Source organism: Megalobrama amblycephala, linkage group LG16 (assembly GCF_018812025.1).
Source record: "Megalobrama amblycephala isolate DHTTF-2021 linkage group LG16, ASM1881202v1, whole genome shotgun sequence".
Lineage (NCBI taxonomy): Eukaryota > Metazoa > Chordata > Actinopteri > Cypriniformes > Xenocyprididae > Megalobrama > Megalobrama amblycephala.
Genome location: NC_063059.1, coordinates 8,128,755 through 8,150,629, shown reverse-complemented (window position 1 = coordinate 8,150,629; position 21,875 = coordinate 8,128,755). Strand labels below are relative to the sequence as shown.

General features: G+C 36.0%; 2 protein-coding genes across 3 annotated transcripts; both read right to left on the bottom strand.

The window, feature by feature from the left end:
- Positions 1–3,288: 3,288 nt before the first annotated feature.
- Positions 3,289–8,456, bottom strand: LOC125248806. 2 transcript variants are annotated; one of them, XM_048160929.1, is made up of 6 exons: positions 8,300–8,456; positions 8,046–8,112; positions 4,424–5,127; positions 4,048–4,332; positions 3,525–3,615; positions 3,289–3,413 (listed from the first exon to the last, which is right to left on the bottom strand). In XM_048160929.1, the coding sequence occupies exons 3-6, from the start codon at positions 4,626–4,628 to the stop codon at positions 3,302–3,304; spliced, it is 693 nt and encodes a 230-aa protein (XP_048016886.1). In that variant the 5' UTR covers positions 4,629–5,127; positions 8,046–8,112; positions 8,300–8,456; the 3' UTR covers positions 3,289–3,301. The 2 variants fall into 2 exon arrangements, with proteins under 2 accessions (XP_048016886.1, XP_048016887.1); XM_048160930.1 differs by lacking the exons at positions 8,046–8,112; positions 8,300–8,456 and having other exon boundaries at positions 4,424–5,475.
- A 9,984-nt stretch (positions 8,457–18,440) lies between these two features.
- Positions 18,441–20,819, bottom strand: LOC125248228 (ladderlectin-like). Its single transcript, XM_048159957.1, has 5 exons — positions 20,626–20,819; positions 20,424–20,491; positions 20,119–20,213; positions 19,668–19,793; positions 18,441–18,659 (listed from the first exon to the last, which is right to left on the bottom strand). Exons 2-5 carry the CDS (start codon positions 20,482–20,484, stop codon positions 18,441–18,443), a joined length of 501 nt encoding a protein of 166 aa, XP_048015914.1. The 5' UTR covers positions 20,485–20,491; positions 20,626–20,819.
- Positions 20,820–21,875: the final 1,056 nt, after the last annotated feature.

Genomic DNA, 21,875 nt, shown 5'->3' with positions numbered 1-21,875 from the left:
TTAATCACACGCTATGTTATATTAAACCTAATCGCAGAGGTCGCTGTTAATAAGCTATATATATAATGCTGCTATAGAGACAACTAATGGTAACACTTTACAATAACAATCCATGAATAATCAAGTACTAATACCTGAATTAATAGTTACTTCAACATGAACTCATGATTAGTGAAGATATGAACTAATCATGAACCAATGAAGAGCTATCCTTAACGACGATGTACATTAATACATGTTTGATAATAAATGCATTAATTAACATTAAGGGGAAAACTAAATCAAACACTCTCTATCAGAAGAAATAAGAAATATTTGTACTTTGAAATAAATTTAAATAATTTATTGTCATAATTTAAACTACTGACATCAGCAGATTCGTTATAAACATTACTGAAAGGCACAGGATTAGTTTCATGATCCTCCTTATCAAACATATAAAATACTAAATCCACTAATAATTTATCTTAAACGTTCTTTAATGTTTTGTGATATTCTTTCCCATCAAACTAAACCTACTCCCCCGGTTTCACAGACAAGGCTTAAGTTAGTCCTAGACTAAAATGCATGTTTGAGCTGTCTTAACTGAAAGTAACTTGGACTGACATATCTTAAAATATCTCAGTGCCATTGTTTTGTCTCAAGATGCACACCAGCAATGTTTTTTTCTAGGGTACATTTATAAAAACTACTTAAATACCCTAATTGAACTAAGGCCTAATCCTGGTTTAGGCTAAGCCCTGTCTGTGAAACCGGGCCACTGTGACTTATAACAGTTCCTGAGGAATCGGTCAGGGAACATTTGCTGGGATCAGATTCAGTACAGTTCACTCTCCATCCAGTCGCAAGCCGTAATGATACGACACAAGAAGTATTCTTGTCACTTTATAATATTAAGATGGAACCACTGAACTCACATGAACTGTTTCAAAAATGTTTTTAGTACCTTTATGGAGTTTCAATGGCTTTGCTCTGAATAGAGGCCTCACTGGCTATCGGATTTCATCAACAATATCTTAATTTGTGTTCCGAAGATGAATGAAGGTCTTATGGGTGTAGAACGACATGAGGGTGAGTAATTGATGACATTATTTTCATTTTTGGGTGAACTAACCCTTCAACAGTGAATTAATTATGGTGTGCCCCCTCAAGTAAAGTCATAAAGACAGAGGACATTCACAGTAAGTTAAATCATCTCTGGTCAGAGTACATTTGGTTCTTCTCTAAACAGTGTTAAAGTAACACTGAAGCAGAGTTAAAGTTAATGAGATAATTAAGCAATTAATAAGGCTGTGACTGAAGTCAGTTGTAGTTCTTGTGTTTCTCTTTTCTTCAGTGATTCTGCTTGTTAACAGCAGGTGTTCATCACTAATGCACAATCACCACTTACTTAATTGTTTGATTATCTCATTAACTTTAACTCTGCTTCAGTGTTATTTTAACATTATTTAGAGAGGGACCATATGTACTCTGAGCAGAGTTGATTTAACTCTGGAGATTTTGCTGTGTTGTTTAGACTTGCATTGATTATCAGGTTAATTATATTTTCTGTCACCTAACCCAACCATTCCCCCTAATTTATCTTACTTATCATAGAAATGTGCAAAATGCTAGATTTAAATAAAAAAAAAAACATGTTTTTAGTAAGTTCTTATAAGTGAGCATCGAAAGAGCCACTATGTGCAGCCACCTGATGAGGGTGAGTAATTGATGAGATAATTGTAATTTTTGGGTGGACTATGCCCTTAACATAAGCAAAAAATAGAGTCCAAAATACAGTCATGCTCAAAATTATTCATATCCTTGGTAAATATGACCAAAGAAGGCTGTGAAAATAAATCTGCATCGTTAATACTTTTGATCTTTTATTTAAAAAATCTACAAAAACCCAACCTTTCATTGGAGAATAATAATTTTAAATGGGGGAAAATCTCATTATGAGAAAAATGTTTTTCTCTAATACACACTGCTCACAATTAATCATACCCGTTTTATTCAATACTTTTTGCAATCCTCCTTTTGCCAAGATAACAGCTCTGAGTCTTCACCTATAATGCCTGATGAGTTTGGAGAACACCTGAGGAGAGATCAGAGACCATTCCTTCATGCAGAATCTCTCCAGATCCTTCAGATTCCAGCTCCATGTTGGTGCTGCTTCTCTTCAATTCACTCCACTCATTTTCTTTAGGGTTCAGTTCAGGGGACTGGGATGGCCATGGCAGAAGCTTCATTTTGTGCTCAGTGACACATTTTTGTGTTGGATTTGATGTTTGTTTTGGATCATTGTCTGATGGAAGATCCAACCACGACCCATTATAAGACTTCTAACAAGGACAGTCAGGTTTTTATTTTTTATCTGTTGGTATTTGATAGAATCCATGATGCCATGTCTCTGAACAAGATGTGCAGGACCTCCAGCAGAAAAATAGGCCCACAACATTAAAGATCCAGCAGTATATTTCATTGTACACATGGAGTACTTTTTACCCCTGTGTGCACCAAACTTAAGTGTTTGTTGCTAAAAAAGCTATTTTTTTTGCTTCATCTGACTATATAACCCATCCCGTTTGAAGTTCCAGTAGTGTCAGTTACTTTTCAAATGTTCTATGGTCAGATGAAGCAAAAAATTTGCTTTTTTAGCAGCAAACACTTAAGATGGGTTTGGTGCACACAGGGGTAAAAAGTACCCCATGTGTACAATGAAATATACTGCTGGATCTTTAATGTTGTGGGCTTATTTTTCTGCTGGAGGTCCTGGACATCTTGTTAAGATACATGGCATCATGGATTCTATCAGATAAAAATCAAAACCTGACTGTCCCTGTTAGAAGTCTTGTAATGGGTCGTAGTTGGATCTTCCATCAGACAATGATCCAAAACAAACATCAAAACCAACACAAAAATGTGTCACTGAGCACTAAATGAAGCTTCTGCCCATGGACCATCCCAGTTCCCTGACCTGAACCCTAAAGAAAATGAGTGGAGTGAACTGAAGAGAAGAAGCACCAACATGGAGCTGGAATATGAAGGAACTGGAGAGATTCTGCATGAAGGAATGGTCTCTGATCTCTTGTCAGGTGTTCTCCAAACTCATCAGGCATTATAGGTGAAGACTCAGAGCTGTTATCTTGGGAAAATGAGGTTGCAAAAAGTATTGAATAAAAGGGTATGATTAATTGTGAGCAGTGTGTATTAGAGAAAAACATTTCTCTCATAATGAGATTTTCCCCCCATTTAAAATTATTATTCTCCAATGAAAGGTTGGATTTTTGTAGATTTTTTAAATAAAAGATCAAAAGTATTAAGATCTTTCTGAAGACATTTTAATTGTCTCATACATCGATTCCTCTCTTGCCATTGAAGTCATGTAGATATGGTTGTCATCTTTTAGTTTCTTAAGTTTTTCTCTCCTTCTGTCAAAACAGTAATGGTAGAATGTGTGGTATTAGTGACCTGATTCAAACATTTAACACTATTAGAAATGGCCATCTAACATCTATTTCTTGAGTTTATGAAGTTCTTACCGTAGGACGACAGTCAAACAGCAAGTGAAGATGACATTTACAACAGCTGAAAGGGTAAAGAATATCCAAGAGGTGGACAAACTCCAACTTACTAAAAGATGATAAAAATAAATTAGAGAACAATGAAGTTTTTTGGGAACACCTTAGTTACAATGTCTCATTTGTTAACATAGTTAATGCATTAACATGAATTAACAATAAGCAATATATTTTTTTACAGCATTGATTAACCCTTATTAATGTTAGTTGTAATAAAAATGTTAATGTTCATGTTAGTTCACAGTGTATTAATATTAACAGATATAACTTTTGATTTTAATAATATATTAGTAAATGTTGAAATTAACATGGATTAAGAACAATAAATGCCGTAGAAGTATTGTTCATCGTGTCAGTTCATCTTAACTGACTAATGTTAACAAATGAAACCTTATTGTAAAGTGTTATCAGATTTTCATAGAAGTGATTTGACGATTTGTATATTTTTATATAAAAATACACATAATAGTTGTGTCCTGCCCACCTTTGGGTTTTTCAGCATGACTCTGGACCTGAATTTCCATTTTTGCCATACCAATGAGATTCTTACTGACACATTCAACAGTAGCGTTGATGTTACTAAAACCAGAAATGGAGATGTTGCTGATGCTGATGGTGTTCTCTGCTGAAGCAGTACTGTAATATTTATTGATACTGTCAAACATTGGCCAGTATATCTGGGGTAACGGCACACCACTGCTGACACACATGCAGGTCAATTCATCACCCCACACCAAACAACGGGAGCTATTCAAGATTTTAGGAGCATCTAAAGAAAAATTATAAGTTTATTGCAAATATGGTCTTTATCACCTTACTTCAAATTTGAATGTATGTGTCATAAGTGAAATAATACATACATCTTACTTCAAGGATCACAGTACTTTCAGTCCGTATGATTTTTTGAAAAATGACTGTGCAGGTGAGCTTAGTATTGTGATGTTCAGGCTCAGGATGGAAAGTCATTATTGAAGAGCGCTTTTCCCAGCCAGGCACTCCAGAACTTTTATGATTAATTTCATCAGGCTCAATCCCTGTCCAAACAATATCTGCTGAGGGATTCATGCAATCCCCTGGAACTTTGCAGGATATCTCGGCCTTCTTTCCTGCTGTGAGTTTTGGGACGTTTATAGTTGGTTTCTGGGTGAGCTCTAAAACACAATTATTTATTAGAATCAGAAATGCTATAAACTAATTTGGATTTGTATGTTTCTCTTTGAAAAGCATATAAACACACCTTTCACAGTAATTCTCACTGTCTGAGGAAAGATATGCACTTTTCCTTGTTCCCACTCCAGTTTCAATCTGTATTCACCATCAGATTCACCCTGAACCAAGTTGTTTAGCATAAAGCTGCACTCTGTCTCACCAGGTTTGTATATATTCCTGGTCATACAAGGAACTTGAACAGTTGGGTTTTGTAGATCTCCTTTGAACCATGTTGTCCTAATGGGTTCTGAGACACTTTTAGGGACAGTGAAAAAACAGTATACCCTGATGCACAAACCGGCCTCTCCAGTGAAGTTATCTTGTACACTGATGGAGAAGTCAGTCGGTTTAAGCACTGAAAACCACAAAGTAAGAGATCAGGCAGACTTAAGTTTAATTGTTTGTCTTATTATCTAAATATCTACAAAGTTGTATTTTTAGTAGCTTGTGTTTATTTGATTGTAGTCATGGGTGAAATATGTTGAAAACTACAATAAAAATTGTACTGGTTCAAATTGAGTAATGGACTCTTTTCACATTTCTGGGTTTATCAGAAGGGGAAGTTGGGTAGAGATGGGTAAACTTCTATAGTGGTGAATGTGAGACGACAGCAAATATAATTTTTGTATTCCCATTTGCTTTAATAGCAATAGAAAAAATCCATGATAGCATTGTCACGAATTACCAAAATAGGAAAAAAATATTGAGAGATTGATTAGAGTCGGAAGAGAGATTGACTGTCTCTCATTAGCCCCTTGTCATCTAGTGTTTTTATACCCCCAGACACCTTCAGTTCAGTCTTGTGTCTTGTGTCAGGCCACCTTCACACAGCAGCAGAATACGGTTGTCAGTCCTGTATTTGGGTCCTTAATACGGTTACGTTATCACACATTACGGTTATTTACGGGAGTGACAACCGCATTATACAACCGAACTCACACCCGTAAATTTTCAGGACTCGCATCTGCATTCTCAGAAAATCTGTGCTGTGTGAACAGAACAGGACTGGACAAGTTGTCTGTCACATCATACAGGATGAGAGAGCCACTCTGCTAAGGCGTTTTGTGTGTGGATTCGCTTTCCATAACTTGCAGCGACAGCGATATGAGCTGTGCATCATTTTAAGGTGTTAGATCTAGTTACTGTTATCCACCAGAGCGGCTCCCGTCAGATTTGTGTAAAATTGAAATACCGTGTCATGCACAAGACGTCGCAAAGGATGTGACACGTGAGTGCAATGGTTAAAGACTTCGACTAGCAGGTGTTTAGATGCTGCTGTTGTTTGATGAAGTTTTGATGGATGAATTTGTGGTTCAGTTAGTCTCTTGTCATTTCAAAAGTTGACATGTGCCGCTATTCGGTAACGACCATAAATATGCACAATATTCAAAATTTTATATTACATTTTAAGAATACTATCAACAATCCACAACATCGCTGTATGCGGCGTCAAAAAGGCACGCGCACTATGTAAACAAACCCAATGTGCATGAGAAGCACATGGTGGAACGAGAAGGTGCACGTTCACTCTCTGACAGCAGAGGGCACTGATGTAACAGCGGAAAAGCAGCGGTTACCCCGGAAGTCCCTTAAACTAAACAGCTGCAGTACTACAGTATTTAAAGTACGCATGAAATCAAAATTTACCTTATTTATTTTGTTATCTCAAATTGCTAGTTTTGTGGTGAACAGTTAATCCGTGCAAGTCAATCCACACAAAAAAATTGTTTGGCTTCGTAATATTTAATCAAAATCTGAAAATGCTCCTCCCCTCTGCAACAGTGCCCCTTCTTTAATGACATCAGTTTGACGGCTTGGGTTGAAAATGCTTAAACCGCTCCCCTCCAACCGTTAGTCTGCTATGAGCAGGAAGATGGAGAGGAGGAGCGCTAAAATAGAACTCTGCCCTCTATTCAATATTTCGTTTCACTTGGAAATACGTCACAACACTAGAGAAAAGTTGTTTGCAACTTCCGGTTCACGGCAACTTTAAAATGCTTCAAACAGCCATTAAATTTTTTGTATTCGCAATGTTGTTCATCACAGTACCAAATACTTAATACTTAAAAACTTAAAAAGACTATTTATTTTCAAACTTGAACATTTTTATATTTTAATATGGACTACAACATGCCCTAATGATTGGAAATGTTCTGATTATTGTTCAATAACATGACCTAAGGCTCCATTACTTAACATGTTAATTCCTTATTACCAAACTGACAATGAAAAATACTTTTATTATAGCATTTATCAGCATTTATTAATCTCAGTTAATGTTCATTTCTAGTTGTTTATTCACATTACTAAAATCAAAAGTTTTAATTTTTATTTAATGGACCAAAAACTAACAATGATCAGTTGTATTTTTAACTAATATTCTGTAACAAATGTAGCTATTGCTCATTCTTAATCTTAGTTAATGGATTAACTAACGTTAAATAATGAGACCTTATATAGTGTTACCTGTTGTTCTTTATAATTACACTTTAATCTGTTTGAAATATTTTACTTTATTTTTTTGTGTGTACTGCTTTATTGTATTTAAATGTTCAGAGTTCTTTTTGTTATAAGAAAAAGAATTCTTAAACCTATGACAACACTTTTTTTGCAACTTATTTCAATAATGTGATAATACCGTATACCGTAATAAAACCAATTATCGCAACATGAAAATTTGATACCGTCACACGCCTAGTCAAAAGTGATGAGACTTCTCAGTTTTATGGACGTCGCCATCTTTAATATTATGTTGGTCACTGTCATTATGATTACTAGTAAGAGAATACGGGCTTGACACTTGGACACAATTGACAATTGCACGTTCATACAGTGTTCGAGGCGCTACTGTCAGTTGCTGTGTGAACAAGACATTTCGAGACTCACACCTGCAAGTAAATGCAGTTGTCAATCCCCAAAACAGTGTGAACATGGCCATAGTCTCCATTAGTTTTGTGCTGGAATTTGGTTCCTGATGTTTTTTAATGGGTTCATCATTCTTCTGCATCAAGCCTCTCTGTTTGAATTATCACATCAAGCTAATGCGTGACTCCCTCAGCCGTTGTGTTAGAAATGTGGCAGAGCTATTTGTATTTTACAAGGTAATATAACACAATGTATCGCATTATAAATATATATAAATTATATATATTTTTTACATGAAAATATGAAAATCTTTACTACATTTGCAATGTTGATCAAATGCATTATCACAGTCTGTGAAAAGGGTCCATCAGATTTATAACAAGAAATAATATAAATGTTATCACTCACGTATATACATGCAGCTTGTCATTTTAATGACAGTCAAGATGAACAACAGCTTTTGGAGCATCTTAGACTAAAGTGATAAACAAACACAGTCACTGGAAACCATACGGTCTACTTTTATTATTGTCATATTTGTCCTACAAGTTGAAGACCATTCTTATATGACATTCAACTGATGAATCAATTATTTGGGGAAAAAGACTATATGATCTTTATTTCTAGAACTGTTAAAATGATGTTGAAAAATGATTGCTTACCCAAAAATTGAAGAGTTCACAACCAGCAGTTTTCTTCCGATCAGACTGGTGCTGTTTTTCTTGATCTAACAAATTTTCTCCAGTTTCAGCAACTCATCACTACGATCGGAAGTGATGTCTATTGTTGCACAGTACTTGCGTTACACAACTGTGCTTAACAGTAATCACACTAAATAGAAGTTTTAAACAGACATATAACAGACATTTTACGGGAACCCTGATATCTTAGTAAAATGAGACTTATCAAGAATTCTTTGATGTTGATTGTGAATTTTATAATACCATAGGCCATCCTGGTGTATTGTCATTGTAATATACACAGCTTATTAAGTAGTAGTTTACAGCTGTTTCCTCCATTCCACAAAGAAATGGGAGCGTTTAGCGGAAGTTCTACCCGGAAGACTCTAATGCACGTCATTGCTCATTATCTAAACAATCATTACATGTCACCTGAGTATATAAGTTCTGTTCCCACCCACTATTGTGTTCGCAGATACCATTGCCGGCGTTCACCCCCATCCTCCCCACCACCACCAGGTCGGTCCCTGTCCATACATCGGGGGTAGGCTCCGTCTGTTACCCTCCGGATTGTACTATGGACGGGGCCTATGCCAAAGAACTTTATCATTTATCATTGATGTTTACATTCAAACTGTTGAATAAATCGTATTCAAACATTTCTTTGCTTCTCGAGTCTTTCTGGTAGAACTTGCTTTATTAAAACAGAATGAGGAACTATTGCAAACAGATGAGACTCCTGAAATTAAGGGAGAGTTGAAAGAGATGATTAAAATGCAGAGCTATTTGCTGATATACAACTGTGGTCACAATTTATAGAGTCAGTTGGATTCATGCAGTTCTCAGAGTGTTCAATTTATAGATAAGACCATATGGCTTTTTGGACGGCTGTCTTGACATAACCGAGAGCGACTAGACTGTGCAAAAAGTGAGGGAGAGAGATGCAAAAAGAGGCATTGGTTTACTTGCCTTCAGCTCGCCTACAAAGAGGAAGTTCTTCTGAGGGGCTGGTATGGAGAAAGACTTGAGTTAATGCAGAAATGACAAAGCAAGTAAGATTAGAAGCATGCCATGTCATCCAAGATGTTCATGTCTTTCTTTATTCTGTCAAAAAGAAATTAAGGTTTTTGAGGAAAACATTCCAGGATTTTTCTCCATATAGTGGACTTCAGTGGGGTTCACCGGGATGAAGGTCCAAATTGCAGTTTCAGCAGCTTCAAAGAGCTCTATGTGATCCCAGAAGGGTCTTATCTAGCCAAATGACTGGTCATTTTTTAACAATAAAAATGTATATACTTTTTAACCACAAATGCTTGCCTTGCACTGCTCTGTGATTTGGCACACATTACGTTGAAAAGTTACGCATGACCTAGTAGGTGGAAGTATCGCGGCAAAAAAATGTATCGAACTGTATCATACGTATCAACCTGCCAAAGTCACATGATTTCATTAAACAAGGCTTCATGTTATGTCATAAGTGTTTCAAAATATTAATGGTTCACCACTGGGGGGCGTGACTTTGGCAGTTTGACGGGGGAAAAAATCACTTATAATTTTTTTTTTTTTTACACATGCCAAGATCCTGACTGTTTTTTCAGATGGCTTTCTCCGAATACTCCCCTCGCCTTCTATTTGCCAGCAAAACTAATAGTCCCTCTTTAAATGCAAGTGTTTTGTTGATCCAAAGTTTCTGTGTCAGGCTGAAAACTAATGTTTTGCATGTGCAGTCATGGCCTTTTTGTAGTTGGCTCTGCATATTATGAGACTGAAGAAAGTATTTTAACATTAATAGGATCTAAAAATGGAATTGGTTTGTTCTTAACATTTGCATTTATTTCAGATTGAAAAACACCCTTTTGATTAAGATCATGGGCCATCTTTATATTACTGTCCAACATTGCAAAAACTGATCTGACAAACAGATTCAAGGAGGAAATTTGAAAGTAGACCTGAGAGAATCTGCCAAAATACTCTTTTACAGTTTGAGTTTTGTCTCAAGCTTTTTATCTTAAAGATCTTTTTTTTTTTTTTTTTTTTTTTTGCTGTATTGAAACAAAAGAAAATGTAAGACCTTTGACCACAGTCAGTTTTTATTTTTATTAAAATATATTAACATAAGGATTACAAACCTCTTCTAAAACTCTGATAATAATACACAGAGTGTGAAACTGTTTTTTAATAAGCATTTTTCTGACATGAAGTATATAAGACACATTAAAAACAACTGTTGTTCAGTTTGGAGTTGTAGGACATTAGCATGTGCTAATACGCATGATAACTATTTCACTTTATGCTAATGTGTAAGAAAAGCCACTTGACATAATCTCAACAAAAAGCTTCATTTCAGCTGTAATGTGTTGATCAAGCACTAAGATCTCTCTGAGGACATTTTAATAGTCTCATACACAGATTCCTCTCTCTTCAATGAAGTCATGTAGACATGGTTGTCATTATTTGGTTGCTTTTGTGTTTCTCTCCTTTCAAAATGGTAATGGTAGAATTTGTGGCATTGGTGACTAATGCAAACATTTAATTTAAATGACCAGCCAACATCTTGAGTTTATAAAGTTCTTACTGTAGGACGACAGTCAAACAGGGAACAAAGATGAAATTTACAACAGCTGAAAGGGTAAAGAATATCCAAGAGGTGGACAAACTCCAACTTACTAAAAGATGAGAAAAATGAGAGAACAATAAAGGACATTTTCATATAAGAAGCCATCTCCAGAATGATAGTGAATTCATACAGATGTTTTGCATAGGCTATTTGTGTGAGATTCTATGAGATTCTCACTGACACATTTAATGGTAGCGTTGATATTCCTGAAACTAGCAATTGAGACGGTGATGATGCTGATGGTGTTCTCTGCTGAAAAGGCACTGTAATATTCACTGTCAAACATTGGCCAGTATATCTGGGGTAACGACAAACCACTGCTGACACATGCAGGTCAATTCATCACCCCACACCAAACAACAGGATTTTAGGGGCATCTGAAGAAAAATTATAAGTTTATTGCAAAGATGGTCTTTATCACCTTACTTCAAATTTGAATGTATGTGTCATAACGTCGCTGTCCGATGAAAACCACGTATGTCCATTTTGCCGATTTTGAGATTTTTCGACGGATTGAATGTCCAGGTTCATTTCCGTATACTGTATGCTTCGCATATCTAAATGGCCAATGAAAAGTTGTGAAATCATGTCATCTGATTTTCACGTATATCCATTTGGTGTCAAAGCTGTCAATCACGCCGCGTATCTCCCGCCCTGTGGAAGCATCTCGCCGGTCTCGTGAAGTTTCATCGAAGCTCAGCACTGGATAGCCGAATAACACTGTGAGGTTACATTGCCAAATAAACATAGCCTGGTGAGACAATGACTTTCCTTTATCGAGGTAAACGTTTCCCCCCTGACGTACGTCTAGGAGTGACAAAATTACGGTAGGACTGTGCAAACAAAGCATCTGTCTAGCATTACCATGTCAGTGTATTGACTCATTGTCCCTTCATAGTTTGCAAGAGACATTTAATAAATTTATAATTAATATATGTAACACAGTTCGTAGATGTGGGAAGAAGGAGGCGGGAACCGGCGAACGTTCAACAAAACTTTAATTCAAAATAAACAAAGAACAAAACGAAAGTAATGCCGGCAGACCCTCGCGGACGTCTGCAGGCCACACAAACATAATAAAACATAACGTAAAGTCCAGGCCTGGTCCTCTCTCGTCCTCCACGGTCGTCGCTCCTCCTTTTATGCTCCCGGAGCTCCTCCGTGAGAGACTCAAGGCCGGTGCGCTTCCCAGGTGATGCTCGTTATCACTTGCGTCACCGGCCTCGCGCCGTTCCCTCACGGCTCTCGCCCGCCCTGGTCGCCACAATATTAAATAAACTAAAAAAAAAACTGAGCGTATTCATCTGTCAATATGAAACGCGACTTGGCCATTCTAATTAATGATCGGAAGAACGCGTATCGACCACCGTTACTGTAAAATATGCACGTATGTCCATTTAAACTCAATTTTGGTCAAATGTGGATTATATCATTACACTGGCAAGAATATGGTTACATGTAAAGATGCCGTACCAAGTATGACAACGCTACATTCAACTGCTTTTGAAATACGGTGTTTTTTTCACTTCCTGAAAAGTAACCGTTTTGGACATACGTGAGTTTCATCGGGCAGCGACGATAAGTGAAATAATACATACATCGTACTTCAAGGATTACAGTACTTTCAGACAGGGCCGGGTCTAGGGGGGGGCTAGGGGGGGCATTGCCCCCCCAGAATTTCCTTGTGCCCCCCCAGAAATGTGCAGCCAACAATAAATGAATAGGCATACATAAACATTAAAAACGTCTTATCTATTGAATAAGGATCGGCCACTTTATTCACAGAAAAAAAGTGAATATTATGCTTATAATGATATTTAATCTCACAAAAATGGACTTAAAATCCAAAAACATGCGAACTGGGAAGTAACGAACATTAATCAGAAAATACGTCAGTGTACACATAATCTTCAAGCAAGTAGCCTAAAAAAATATCACGATGAGGATCACATCTGCATCAGCCGAACATATTTTCTGCATGCTGAGATAGCTGTCAGCGAACATTTCCTCAGTAATTTCGTTAACAATGAATAATTCGTACATTATGTCCAGGGGCGGCGCTAGGGGTGGGCTAAAGGGGCTGGAGCCCCGAATCTTTCAGGTTTGAGGTTTCTGTGATGTGTGTTTTAAAGAGAAGTGCGCACATTTACTCACACGATCAGCTGGTGATCTGTGTGATCAAAATAAAAGCACAAGGCTTTATCTTAGAAATTAGGACAAAAGTTTTGTAATTTCCCTGTTGTGTAAAGTAACTAATAAAAATTGTAATTTATTTTAGAGTGCATTTGTTACAATACTGTCATATGAATAATTATATAGGCCTAAAACATTATATTATTATTGTAATAATTGTTTGGCATCCTAAAATACAATGTAGACTGAGACTCTATATCACAATTAAAAAGATGTTTGAGCCCTCTTTCATGACCAGGTACAATGCTGTTTCTTTGGTCAATTTGCACTCTGTACATGGGTTGAAGCTCTCAGTTTTGAGCTTCCAGAGTGCACCAGATTGATGCATTTAACCTTAAAATATACAAAAATTTCTTCCGGGGGGGTCATGCCCCCAGACCCCCTAGATGAGTTACACCAAACATAGTTTTACTAATTCCAGTGGGAAATAATGTACATTTTATGAACTTTAACCAAGAATACTACAAAAAAGCTCCTTTCATGTCAGTAAATTAAAATGTCATTGGACAAATATAGATTTTGGCTAAGCCACGAAAGTTTACACTGTCTGGCTCCACCCCTGATTATGTCCATGTCACATAGCCTACTAAGCAATAGCCAGTACAAATTAGGCTATAGCCTATAATTTGTTAGCCACAAGACGATTCTTGATGAATCAAAAAAAAAAAACAGTTACAATAAGTTAGCTATGAATATTAGCCTAGAAAATGCTGCCCTACCAAAATTTGTGATTGCCCCCCCAGTCCAGCAAGCCTAGTACCGGGCCTGCTTTCAGACCGTATGCTTTTTTGAAAAATGACTGTGCAGGTGAGCTTAGTATTGTGATGTTCAGGCTCAGGATGGAAAGTCATTATTGAAGAGCGCTCTTCCCTGCCAGGCACTAGGTCTGATTTCATCATGCTCAATCCCTGTCCAAACAATATCTTCTGAAGGATTTGGTGGGGTATCACAAACAGTTTCTGCCAATCTCATGTTAATCTTGAGTACATCTAGAGTAACAATGCATCCTTCATATTTTGGAAAAGTCTTTAGTTTTGTCATATTTATAAAAGATACATACGCTAAACCGAGTCTTTCCAGAAAAAAGCAGAGCTCCTGGAGGCGTTTTTGCTGTCAGTGCCGTGGGCGGAGCTAAGGAGTCACGAGTGTGTGCAGCTTTTGTGTAGAGATGGCATGCTAGCTGCAACATCATTATAAATAAAAAGGGAACAAAAACGTTTGTGTTGTATACATTATATGCTTGCACACCGATTGCCAACAAAACACAGACATATGATGCAGCTTTACTCACCACCCGCACCCTGCAAATCCAACGCCGAACTGGGACTTGTTTACAAAGTATTCGTCACTAAAATCCCGGGAACAAACAAACATACGTGTGCAATTCTGTTACTGCCCCGGAAAAAAAACTCCATACACTGTTGCCTTGACGCTGGGTTCTTTGGGAAGCTGAAAAAGGTAATCTTTCCCTCACAACCAAAAACACACTCCTTGGGTGACAGCAGCTGCATCTCATTTTGGAGGCTACGTCCTCCGGAGGTCGCATTTGAAGGCAGAATACTTCATCAAGGATGTCATATTTAAGAAAAGTAACTGTAATAAAATTGACTGATATTCATTGTGAGGAGTAAAATACTGTAATTTCTTTCTTATGTTGCAATCTAATGGTTATTTTTCTTGCAGCCCCTGAATCGGGACACAACCATTGTTGAAAATTCTCTTGGCTTCCGTATCCTGAATGAAACACGTTGATGGCTGTGCTCATGCTCTTGTTCCGGGTGATGTGTGTGCACGTGAAGTGCCTATACAAGGAATTCTGCTCTCTTTTGACGTCATACAGGAAACACTCGAAAAAAACCATCTTTCCGAAACCCGGTCCGAAACCAGAAGTATTGTATTTGGCACAAAAATACTCTGTCATACGTCTAACTCATGTTTTGAAACTTTGGCAATGTTTAGCATGAGAATGCAACTCTTTAACAGTGTAAATAAGTCAGAATGCATGAAATTGCATTAACCCCCCTCCCCCTCCCTTTAAGTTTAATTTTTCATCTTCTATATTGTCTAAATATCTTTTAAAATTATCATTTAATTTATATCAGCAAAGTTTTGTGGAAATGCATAGGCCCTATACATTTTTATCTTACATTGTCATCCAGAGCTCAAAACTCGTGTTTATGAGACTCACTTTTATGAGAAACGCCTAAAACAACCCAAAATATCCAGACACTAGTCTTGTTAAAGTACACTACACTAAAGGAAAACAGGCAGCTTCTGTTCACTTGAATTCTCATTTTGGCTACTTCAAAATCAACAATGTTGTATTTTTAGTAATTTGTAACTTTGATCATAGTAGAGAAATAAATAAAAAACTGCAGGTCAAAATATTAAATGTGACAGATGTATATTTACTGAATAATCCACTATTTTGTAGAGGGCGGGTAATCAAAATGAAAAGTATAAAAATAAAAGTTTATTTAAGTTTATTTAATGTATAAGAATGAGAATCTAGAAGGACATTAAGATATTTTGAATACTTCTAGAGTTGCAGGCTCACTACTAAGAATATGTATGGCACATAGACAGGTATGCTCTATGCAACTGAACTGATAGAAAAAAAATGAGATACATGTCTAGTTTCAACATTATTTGTTCTTTAGATATTCCTCTAAAGGTATGAGCTGTATGCAAAGTGACCCAAATTTGGTTTTTGACCACTGAAAATGTGTACAAATTGGAGCCACATTAACGTCCATATCTCTGGGATTGAACCATTGAGGGCCTTTAAAATGAAGAAACTCTGATAGAAATATAGTTTATGTCAACATGAATTGTACAGAAAATGCAAACTAAGGATGCTCAGGTCAAAGACCATGTAGACTTACCCAAAAAGTGCTTAACACAGGAGAACTAAGTCATATAATTAGCTTACAGTAGATCATTACAAACAAAGAACAAATCACAATGAAGAAGACATTGATTTTTACTCAACTGTAAGACTTAAATGTGCATGTATCGTTCTATTCATTCACTCAAAAAAATGATTCTAGCTGCTTGTTTAGTTTATTTAAATAAAATAAGCTGAACCAACACAAATCTTTAGTTTTTTACTTAATTGGCATTTGCACTCAATTGTATTATGTTAAATGAAATTAAATTTGCAAAATGTTAGGTTAACCTAAACCATTTGTGTTGGGACGACATGAATCATTTATGTTGCATTGATTGAAACTGGGCAGTGGATTTCTAGTTCCCAGCATGCTTTGCGTAGGGAAAGATCAGGACAGTAAATGTTGAACTTAAGTGCTGTTTAATGTGTTTTTAGTAAAGGGAAATACCTTTTAAAGTTTGATGTTCAGTTATATTTGACATTTAAAAGAGTTTGTTATGTCGATTTTTTTTGAGGTTACCATTATGCTGAAGTGTAGACCTGGTGGTTAGGCTATGGGTGGCTGCATGAAATAAATCTATGTTGTTCTCAACAAGCTTTAACTGTGTTAAAGCCAGTGATGATAAGTTTTTTACCTGATCATTACTTGCATGCTATAAATGTTACTTAGCATATGAAAAAGTGATATTTTAGTTTTTATAGAAATATATATAAATTAGTTTGAGGGCCAGCACATAATTTACACAGTCTACATATGGTCATCAGCTTTATCCCTCTCAATGGTCATGAAACATGTATGTCTGTGTACAACAGCTATTCACAACCTAAGCACAAGCGCGCATCTTCACCATGATGGTAACAAATTTTTTTTTATATATATACGCTACAAACTCTTTTAAATGTTCAAAATAACTAAACATTAAACACTTAAACACTAACAGGTCTTTCCATTTCCTTAAAAGTGCAGAAAACTTGAGCAACACTGCACAAGGGCACCAGTCTGAATTGCAATAGCACTGGTTGGATCAACAAGAATGAATTATGTTCAGGAAACATTCACAGAATATGTCAAATGAAACTGGTGTGATCTCATTCAATTAGCATGAATTTTACTCATCAGTACAATTAACCTATCTTAAGTTCAAATAAATCAGTTCAACTGTGTGGAAATAGGTGTCATAATTGAATTAAGTTAGACCAACAAGTTATTTTTTTGAGTGTTGAGACTCACTCGGTTGTTGTGACCAGAGGTCTCCCGGCCGTAAATAAAACTAAGGAATAATAGTACTAAAGATCCTGCTACGCTCAAAAGACAACAAAAGTAACAGCTGAAGTGTGATTGAGGTAGTGATAGTAGCTTCTTGATGGGACGCCACATCACCATACTTTAGGGAAGTATTGGATTGTATTAGAAGTATTCAGGAATTCAGGGAAGAAACACAAGAAGTGCTTTTTGCCATTTTTTAACTGTCACCGCATTCCGCATATAATATAACAAAGATTGCTAAAGTCAAAAGAGTTTACTAATAGACTTAGCAATCTATGTGTAAAAATAAAATAACGATCCTGCCAATCTTTCTAAAGTAATTTTTACACCCCTGTAAATCGACTTCAAATCTCAGGTGAAAATGGTCATTTTGACTCCCCTCTACAAAATAGTGGACTAATCAGTAAATATACCTCTGTGACATTTAATATTTTGGCTTTCACCCCTATTTATGTTTGCCTTTCTACATAAAAAAAAATATTTAAAAAAAATCAAACATTTGAGCGAGGGAAGTTTCTGAAATTTGACCCATCTTTGCTTCCTGTTTGACTGTCGTCCTACGGTAAGAACGTCATAAACTCAAGAAATAGATTTTGTCTGGCCATTTCTATAGTGTTAAATATGTGTATTAACCATTGTGTACTGTTGCAGGTCAGTTTGTTTTGAGTTGGTTTTAACACGCTGATGTGTTTTGACATATACACACTAAATTTTACACACAGCTGTGTGCAGCATGCTAAACCCCTCCCCTGATGATGACATCATTTAATGCCATTCTAATAACCTCAAACCGTGCTACACAATATACTTATACTTTTATAGAAATTTATTTGATTGTCCACATGATTTACCTTATCAATGGTTTTATTAATTTGAGGAGTGTTTCAAGATATTGAGAAAAGATTAAAGTATAGAAGAGGTTTTATTTCAGAATAACATTTTTGTAAAGATCAGAAAAAGTAAATGTAGTTCAATCAAAGTAACTGTGGAGCAGGATGACTTCATATGATCTCACAGGTCCTTAACACATAAAGAGCTCAATGTCCTTGAACAGGGCAAATCATTCCAGCAGTGGTTAGCTGTAGGGAGGAATAATGAAATAAGTTATACTGATCATCATAATAGTGTGAGAATAAAAAAAAAAAAATTAGAACGTTCAACTTAAGGCAAAAATCCAAATGAGTAATTTCATGTTAAGGTATGATATGAAATTATAGTATTGTAAATTATAATTGAAAGTATTCAAAAAACAGACTGCATTCTTACAGGATCGGTTGATCTCCAAACAGTTCTCGGTTTGGAAATTGTTAGGTTCTCCAGGGCACCAGTTGGTATATAAAAATGAAGTTCCATCACTCCACAACCACTGTCCTTCCTAATGAATGAAGATAGTGAAGAGTGCACTACTGTAGTCAGACTTCAGAAAGAAGCTAGTTAAAGGTGCCATCGAATTGAAAATTGAATTTACCTCAGCATAGTTGAATAAGAAGTGTTCAGTCTCAAACTCCATTGTTTCCTCCTTATATAAATCTCATTTGTTTAAAAGACCTCCGAAGAATAGGCAAATCTCAACATAACACCGACTGTTACGTAACAGTCGGGATCATTAATATGTACGCCCCCAATATTTGCATATGCCAGCCCATGTTCAAGCATTAGACAAGCCAGTATTAACATCTGGATCTGTGCACAGCTGAATCATCAGACTAGGTAAGCAAACAAGGACAATAGCGAAAAATGGCAGATGGAGCAATAATAACTGACATGATCCATGATAGCATGATATTTTTTAGTGATATTTGTAAATTGTCTTTCTAAATGTTTCGTTAGCATGTTGCTAATGTACTGTTAAAAGTGGTTAAAGTTACCATCATTTATTACTGTATTCACGGAGACAAGAGAGCCGTCGCTATTTTCATTTTTTAAACACCTGCAGTCTGTATAATTCATAAACACAACTTCATTCTTTATAAATCTCTCCAACAGTGTTGCTGCATGATGAACACTTTGTAAAGATCCATTTTGAGGGTTATATTAGCTGTGTAAACTTTGTTTATGCAATGATAGAGTCGAGAGCTCTGGGGGGGGGGGGGCGGAGAGCGCGAGCAATTAAAGGGGCAGCAGCCCTGAATCGTTGCATTTCTAATTATGCCCCAAAAGCAGTTAAAAAAATTATTTTAAAAAAATCTATGGGGTATTTTGAGCTGAAACTTCACAGACACAATCAGGGGACACCTAGGACTTATATTACATCTTTTAAAAAAAAGTTTGATGGCACCTTCAAGTCAAACCATCTTCATTAGAAACTTTGCCTTTACTTTTTTAAACAGAAATTTCAGTTTAGACAAACAAACAGGTCTCTTTAGGACACAGTTTAACTTACTTGTACACCATCATGAGCACCGACCCAAGAATATGTGGAAGGAGTAGGCAACAGACTCAGCAGGAAATTTTTTTCCATTTTATTACGCACAGATGCGAGATTCGCACCAAGACTTTGACAGTTTCTCTAAAGAGACAGATTTGTTTATTATCAATAAAATTTTAGTAAAAAGCACAAGAGCATAAGACTTAAGACTAAGCATAAAGCATAAGACTTTTTAAATAATATTTTAGACATTTGCAAACAAAGTCTACTCCGATTGATTATTTGCTCAGTATCAGTTTTATTTATTATTTGCAGAAAAGAATGTTTTAAAACTCACCATCCCCTTTATATTAAGTGTCTTTAACCAATATATACTAACATTTAAATCTATCTATCTATCAATCTATCATTAAAGAAACCTAATATAAAGTGTGACCAAATCACCTTGTTGTAACAAACACATTACCTCTGCTGTGATCCAGTTAGCCGGCTGAGAGATGTACTTGTAGCATCTGAGTCCAAAATTTGTCCATCCAACAGGGCATGTTTTGGCTAAATCAGCTGCATCCAGTACATAAATGTTAGAGTTCTTGTAATAGTCACAGCAAAGATTTTTTCAAAGATTTTTAATTTTTATTTATGTAGCTTATTTTATGTTTGTGTGATTATGTGCATGTACTGTAAACCCCTCATTAATTATGCAAATATTAGTCAATGGAAAGTTGTACATTTTAAATAGCAAGGGTTTTTACAAATAAATGTCTTGTTTACCTCCCGCATTCCCCATGGAGAAGATGACAAAAAGAAGCAGAAAACTTCTCAGCATTGCCATGATGAACCTGAAATGAATAAGCAGGAAAAGTTAGATGTCTGCATGCACACATATGCTGGACACTGGGGATTCTCCAATGCAAACCACAAAAATACTTCAGGTAGAAAATGTTTTCAGTAGGTCTCAGTTGCAAAAACTCACCTTGGTTTTCAAGCTGTTGCCTTCAGAATCTCAGAGGAAGATTTTGTGAAGTTCCAGAAACAGCCGTGCTTTTATAATATTTCAAATGTGTACAGGCTAAGTGTTAGATTAATTTTCAGGTAGACTATCTGAATCCTCAGTACTATCAGTCATCAGTTGAAAACAAGCAACCAACCTCTGTGATGTGTGGCAGCAGTAGTGCAAGATTTCTAGAGAGAATGATCAAGCCGACACAGAGCCTGTGTACCATAACATTCTTGAAGGAAGAAGGGTCATATTTATATACACAAGATCAGGGAATAAAATCCAGGATGTCCTGGGCAACCAATCATACTCAAAGATCAAACTTTATAATATATGGCATATTAAGAATTATAGTAACAATTAAGAGAGATCAAATGATGTATGTGTTTGTCTTGAGTTCCCGTTTGCATGCGAGTGTATCAGAGTTCAAGGTCTTCTTCACTGAAAAAAACAATAAGTAAAATTTTTCTTTTGCAAGTTTTTGCACTAATATTTTAAGTAAATTTCACATGTATGGAATTAACTAAGTTAAGTAAAATTAACAAAGAGAATAAGTAAATTTATAAAATAAGGTCAAATAACTTACTCATTTGAAGTTTACTTTGCTATACTCTGTTTCAAGTACATTATACTCACTCTTTGTTTGTAAATTTTACTCAAACAATGTAGCAATGAAATAAGCCATGCTTTTAAAGTGTATGGTTTACTTACAACAGTTAAGTAAACAACACAGTAGACTTTGTGTTACACTTTGTAAGATGAAAATAACTACAGAATATATAATGAGGTACCCAAACGAACACAGACACCTCAATATGTGGTACACAACACACAACAGTGACAGTGACACTCAAAAGGACTCATTTACTCAAAAATCCACTGTTTGTTACCACCTATAATAAATGGGTCTTTTTGAGTAGAACATTAATTCCATAGGTCATGAAACAGGCTGATAGAAGACTGTTAAGTATTCTATACTTCTTTTAAAGGGGTCATGAATTGAGAAATCAACTTTTCCTTGAGCTTTTGATATATAAGAGGTCATTGTACTATGATAATTTCCTGTAAGTTTCAGAATGAAAAACATCCTTGTTAGTACAATAAAAGCTTTTATTGACACCAGGCCCAGCTAATGACTGATCCTGGAATGTGCCCATCTATGTCACGTTCTTCTCAAAAATATACTTAAAATTGCACTTAAATATACTTGACTTGATACTGAAAAG